At 29.0% G+C, this 6,625-nt stretch overlaps 1 protein-coding gene across 1 annotated transcript in view; it reads left to right on the forward strand.

Moving 5' to 3' along the window:
- Nucleotides 1-6,625, forward strand: part of LOTGIDRAFT_170879 (hypothetical protein) — a gene marked incomplete at both ends in the record, with an annotated part of 48,304 nt that overhangs the window by 12,806 nt on the left and 28,873 nt on the right. Inside the window, 3 exons of the mRNA XM_009046732.1 lie at nucleotides 5,305-5,352; nucleotides 5,471-5,677; nucleotides 6,330-6,572. Coding sequence (XP_009044980.1) covers nucleotides 5,305-5,352; nucleotides 5,471-5,677; nucleotides 6,330-6,572 — 498 coding nt within the window. The remainder of the gene's footprint in view (nucleotides 1-5,304; nucleotides 5,353-5,470; nucleotides 5,678-6,329; nucleotides 6,573-6,625) is intronic.

Consider the following 6,625-nt stretch of genomic DNA (forward strand, 5'->3'; position numbering starts at 1 on the left):
TCCTTCTACACTTACTATTTTTGGGGAACATGTGGAACGGGTTCTGAACCCTATTCCATCTTGTTTTATTGACCGTTCGATTGATTTGATGAATCCTGAACGTGCAGAACTCAGCAATCGAGCGAATCTTGGTTATGTTTAAAGCATTAGTATCTCTTTAATCTGTAGGGATGAGATGAGAATTTAAGTGTTTTTATTACATGAAGTGGAGCGTGTTTTGGCGTCACCCATGTCCGACGGTCCGTCTGTCCACAATTGCTCTTTAAGGCACAGTATTATAGCCTGAGGATTGAAAATTGAAAAACACTTTTTATGAGTTTTTGCCCTTATCTTGAAAATGCATTCACTTTTTAGCTTGTAAACAGTTCTTGATGGATTTTAAATATACAGTTCATTATAACGCAAAAACACAAGGTTGAATATTTCATACTGGTGATTGTTACTGTACTAGTAAATAAGAAATAATATGAAAGCTGCCATTGGGCGTTTATTACCTTGCCTGACTATCCTTGTTATAAGGTATGTATATCGAACATTTACATTTTGTGAAAAAAGTCACTTGTGTTTTTAGATGGTGGTTATTGACTTATCTAATTTTCACCTATCCGATTACATATTAAAAACTGTGTAACTTTGTCTTAAATTCCTCCGCTTTACTACACCATTCTAAATATCGAAACATATATATTGACTGTATTGGCCCCTCTGTCATTATTTGGGAAATGGATATAAATTGTGCATTTCGCTAATAATGTACCTCAAATAGGATTGATTGACACTGTAGTCTCGATCATAAAGCGATAGAGAATGCTTTGTAGAAAAGCTCGACCTTTACAACCTGTTATTCAAGGAAAGGTATTATATAGAAATGTCTAACATCTGGCTGTGAATGAATTAAAGAAACACAATAATGTAATACTTTTAAAGGGACATTCCGCTTTTTTCATAATTAAAAACGTTGTATAGCTGAAAATATTTCTAAAATATACTATTTATATTTTATGTATCTACTGAATTTGTTTTAAAAGGGTTAATTAAAAACAGAGAGTACTAATTGTTAATTAAACAGTTTTACCTAGTTTTGGCTCAATAATTGCTAGATATTATTTGTTGAAACCTTCAGAATACGTAGGAGACATATTTCAATACAATTAGACGTTTATTTTACTTGAATCCGTATAGGAGTTTTTTAACAGCTTCCAAAAACATAACGAACTTAAAAACCGTACGTAATGTTTTTAAAATATTTTTGGCGTTGTAAAATTAACGGCTGGATTTTGTTTAGTTAAAACTTTCAGATACGCTAAAGGGCAGATTTTGGTGTATAGTTTGAGCCAAAATAATTTCGACCTACTAAAAAAGCGGAATGTCCCTTGAACCTTAGTCGAAAATTATCTAACGGCGTAAAGCCTATTTATGAGTGAAATATAATAATTTCAATACAACTCTTTTGTAATATTCCTTACTATATTGTATTATTAATGGTTTGAAGCATATAATATTGTTAATGGTTTGAAGCTTGTGGATTTGATCGAAACTAATAGATATTTTCTTTTGAATTTAACATACATTTCCATTTTGTTGTCTTTCTTTAGATATACTGAATAAAATATAACCGACATAACTTTTGTCATTATCAGAATAGATCAATTCGTCACTTTAATCTTTCTAGAACAAGAAAGTTGAATTCTACGCCATATTTTGTTTAATGGAGGAAACAATGTCTTGACAGCTTTTGTCGGAGAGATCTTTAACGTGCACAATCTAAATAAGTCTCGGGTGTTGCCACTTGACCTTGGCGGCAGGGAGGTTGAAAATTCGAAAATATACAGTGACCTATGGTCAGAACTGAACGCCGGACGTTATTGTTAAAAGTAATAATATTTTTTTAGCAAAATGCCATCAAATATACCTCATGAAGATATAGTTGACTATGATGTTAATCACGAATTTTTCTACTAGGATGTCATATCAACTTCCTTGTTAGTAAAATAATACGGTGGCTCACATACGACATGAATTTGAATTTGAAATAACCTAGGTGATAATTACTTTCACCAAGGTGAAAATTACGTGATAATTCCTGTAACTTTGAATAAAAAACTTTAATTTTCACCAAGGTAATAATCCAATGAATTTTGAATTAAAAACATTTTTCGCCGTTCTTTACAAGATGGTAGCTGGTCATATGGACAAAACTAGTTGAAAATGAAAATGAAAAAACCTTTTTAATTGAAAATAACAGGAATTATCACCTGATTTTCACCTAGTTGAAAATTAAACTTTTTAATTGAAAATAACAGGAATTATCACCTGATTTTCACCTAGTTGAAAATTAAACTTTTTAATTGAAAATAACAGGAATTATCACCTGATTTTCACCTAGTTGAAAATTAAACTTTTTAATTGAAAATAACAGGAATTATCACCTGATTTTCACCTAGTTGAAAATTAAACTTTTTAATTGAAAATAACAGGAATTATCACCTGATTTTCACCTAGTTGAAAATTAAACTTTTTAATTGAAAACAAAAGTAATTAGGTGAATATTAAAGTTATTATTTGAAAATTACAGGAATTATCACCTGATTTTCACCTAGTTGAAAATTAAACTTTTTAATTGAAAATAACAGGAATTATCACCTGATTTTCACCTAGTTGAAAATTAAACTTTTTAATTGAAAATAACAGGAATTATCACCTGATTTTCACCTAGTTGAAAATTAAACTTTTTAATTGAAAATAACAGGAATTATCACCTGATTTTCACCTAGTTGAAAATTAAACTTTTTAATTGAAAACAAAAGTAATTAGGTGAATATTAAAGTTATTATTTGAAAATAACAGGAATTATCACCTAATGTTTTTTAATTAAAAAATTAATTATCACTTAGGTGAATTCAAGTTTTTAATTCAAAATAAAAGTGAAATAATGTCGTATGTGAGCCACCGTAGAATAAGAAAACATATCATTCTTATACCTTTTATTATTGTTTTTGAAGCCTTGACAATGTTAATATATTTTTAGATTCAATATAGTTATATGTTGAAAAAGCAAAGTGGTAAATCAAGTTTTAGTCTAATGTAAATTTCTTCCTGGTTGAAAAATGACAAAATATTTTATATTCTGTGGTGTCGTTGTTCAATATTTTCTTGTTGTAAATTGTAAGTATGATGTATATACGGTTTTATAGTTCTGCTATTAATGATGTTGTATTGATGTTCATTCTTCTATTATTATTATAGTGTGCTGGGTGGTAAGGCTATTGTACTATTTAAATACCATTGTGGGTTGGGCAATGTAATATGATATTTTCTGTATTGCGGCATACTTATTAACAGTGTTACAAATATAGCGATATAGGAAATCTCACAAAATTGCTATATAAAAAGCATTTGATGTGTTGAATAAATACTCAACTGTCACACGAGATCCAAAATCTGAAACACGGTGTGGACTAGTCATGTATACATCTCATTGTATGCCAGCCAGATCCCAAAATTGTTGTAAAGACACCCACAACACGTCTTTTCTTCTCTTTGTCATCCATTTTTCAGCCAAAAAATTATATTTCAGACTCAATTTCCTAAACAAATTTCATATATGTGGTTTAAATGCTGCCAAAGTGTACACTAAGCTGATAGTGACAACCCTGCTAAAGTTTTCATGGAATGCTACGAATATACATTGTGGCGGAGCCAAAGGGAGGGGGGGGGGGGGGTGGCAAAGGGGTCACCAACCCCTCCTTGTAGTCCTGAAGACAGGTTTTTCGGGCAAAAATCTCATTACTAGGTGAGAAATTTGGGCAACCTTAGATACCCCCCCCCCCCTTCGGACGTTAACACAGACAAAAACAAGCAGTACAGAATTTAGAAATCATCGAAGATCTACAATAGAAGTGAAATAAAATAATGTTATCATAATAATAATAATAATAACTTTATTTGACAACCCATTTAGACAGAAGTCTAATTTTCAATAGGTCCCACTAAACTACAAATTATATACAAGATTACAGAAAGAATAAAAATACAGAAAATAACATAAAACATATAAACATTTACAATGTAACATGGATGAGGAAGGAAATATGAAAATGTAACCACTATGTTTCCCCACGAAACTACGAATTATATACTAAAAATATATAATACTATATATAATAAAAACACAGAAAATTTCATATATAACATATATACATTTACAATGCATGACGGATGTGGTGAAAAATATAAAAATGTAAACAATGTGTTTCTTATATGATATATATGATGGTATAAGTTTTTTAAGTAAAATGAAATGGAGAGAAAAACAAAAGGACTGGTTATAAATGCTATGGAATCAATTAATCAGTATTGTCAGTAAGAACAAACTTCTTCAGCTCTTGTCTATATGTATATAAAGAAGGGTTATGTTTTACAGTTTGTGGTAATTAATTCCAAAGTAAAGAAGCTGTATATTGAAATGTTCTCATCATAGCAGTTTTATTACATTTCGGTATGTTTAAAGTTCGGAGTGTTTCTGATCTCAGTGTCATACTGGTTTCCGTTAATTTTGATCTTTCCGTAAATTTATTGTATAAATATTCAGGGTGTCCAATTCGAAATATTTTGAATGTCATTATTCCTACGACTTAAAACTAATAATTAAGAGTAAAAATAAAATTTCTCTTTCTTGTCATGACAATATTTGCATATACGCGTATTGTGATATGTTATCTATATTATAGGTAAACAGTTTGGTTATTTAGAGTTATTTACATGTCATTGTTATAATAGTATACTAATTGTGATATGTTATTTGTATTATAGGTAAACAGTTTGGTTATTTACAGTTATTTACATGTCATTGTTATAATAGTATACTAATTGTGATATGTTATCTATATTATAGGTAAACAGTTTGGTTATTTAGAGTTATTTACATGTCATTGTTATAATAGTATACTAATTGTGATATGTTATCTGTATTATAGGTAAACAGTTTGGTTATTTAGAGTTATTTACATGTCATTGTTATAATAGTATACTAATTGTGATATGTTATTTGTATTATAGGTAAACAGTTTGGTTATTTAGAGTTATTTACATGTCATTGTTATAATAGTATACTAATTGTGATATGTTATCTGTATAATAGGTAAACAGTTTGGTTATTTAGAGTTATTTACATGTTATTGTTATAATAGTATACTAATTGTGATATGTTATCTATATTATAGGTAAACAGTTTGGTTATTTAGAGTTATTTACATGTCATTGTTATAATAGTATACTAATTGTGATATGTTATCTGTATTATAGGTAAACAGTTTGGTTATTTAGAGTTATTTACATGTCATTGTTATAATAGTATGTACTAATTGTGATATGTTATCTATATTATAGGTAAACAGTTCGGTTATTTAGAGTTATTTACATGTCATTGTTATAATAGTTTACTAATTGTGATATGTTATCTGTATTATAGGTAAACAGTTTGGTTATTTAGAGTTATTTACACGTCATTGTTATAATAGTATACTAATTGTGATATGTTATCTGTATTTAGGTAAACAGTTTGGTTATTTAGAGTTATTTACATGTCATTGTACAAATGATAATGATTGTAATACTGATGGTAGTTGTCAGAGTAATGGATGTGCAACAGGCTGGTATGGTTCTACTTGTCAAAAACGTAAGTATTGTTGTAATACTAATAGTATAGTACTATCTATATATGATTTATGTATTTTATAGAACTTGGACATATAAAATATACTGAAGAATACTAAACGAGTTTTATTTTCAAAGTTGATCAATGTTAATTCAACGTCTGGTCGTCAGTGACGTTTCTGGGAAATGTTAGGTGAGGTGCCGAGCAGGGACCACAGGAAATTATTTCACTATGTAAAATGATACAAAAATTGAAATCATTTCATTTACATCGTTCTTCTCAAATATCAATCAACTTTACATTTTTCTTCTATGACAACATTCTTCTTCTTCTTCTGCTCAAGAGACTCCAGGGACCTCTTCATAAGATATTATAATCAGATCTGTTAGTAGATGTCGATGTCAATAGACAAATAAAAACCTACCAAATGAGAATTAATAAAAAGTTGCATGGTGTCATGCCGTATTCACCAAATGTGAGGACCATAAGAAAATTCAATTCAACAATTGTGTAAGATGTTGTAAATAAAGATTTTATTATATATCTATAAAATATTATATAGTATTTTGTATACTCCTGATGATGAGGGAATTGTTACAACTTTCTACAGACAATATATGTTTGTTCTTATTTATAGTATAAATATGTAATAAGTTTCTGTAATTTATCTTAGAGAATGTTGCATTAGAGAAACCAGCGTCTCAAGTATCACAATACGATGAGTTTGGACCTGAACTAGTAGTAGATGGTGATAGATCACAAAATGTTTATAGATGTACGAATACTAATTATAATAATAATACATGGTGGAGTGTAAACTTAATAGATACTTATCCTATTAGACAAATACATATTTTATATAGACGTGGAGATTATCTGACTTATCCTGGAGATACTGATAATTCTACCGATGAGTGTAAGTAATTTACTTATTATTTATAATCAGTTTGTATCAACATGTCTATGTTA

The sequence above is a fragment of the Lottia gigantea genome, assembly GCF_000327385.1.
Source record: "Lottia gigantea unplaced genomic scaffold LOTGIsca_105, whole genome shotgun sequence".
NCBI classification, from domain to species: domain Eukaryota; kingdom Metazoa; phylum Mollusca; class Gastropoda; family Lottiidae; genus Lottia; species Lottia gigantea.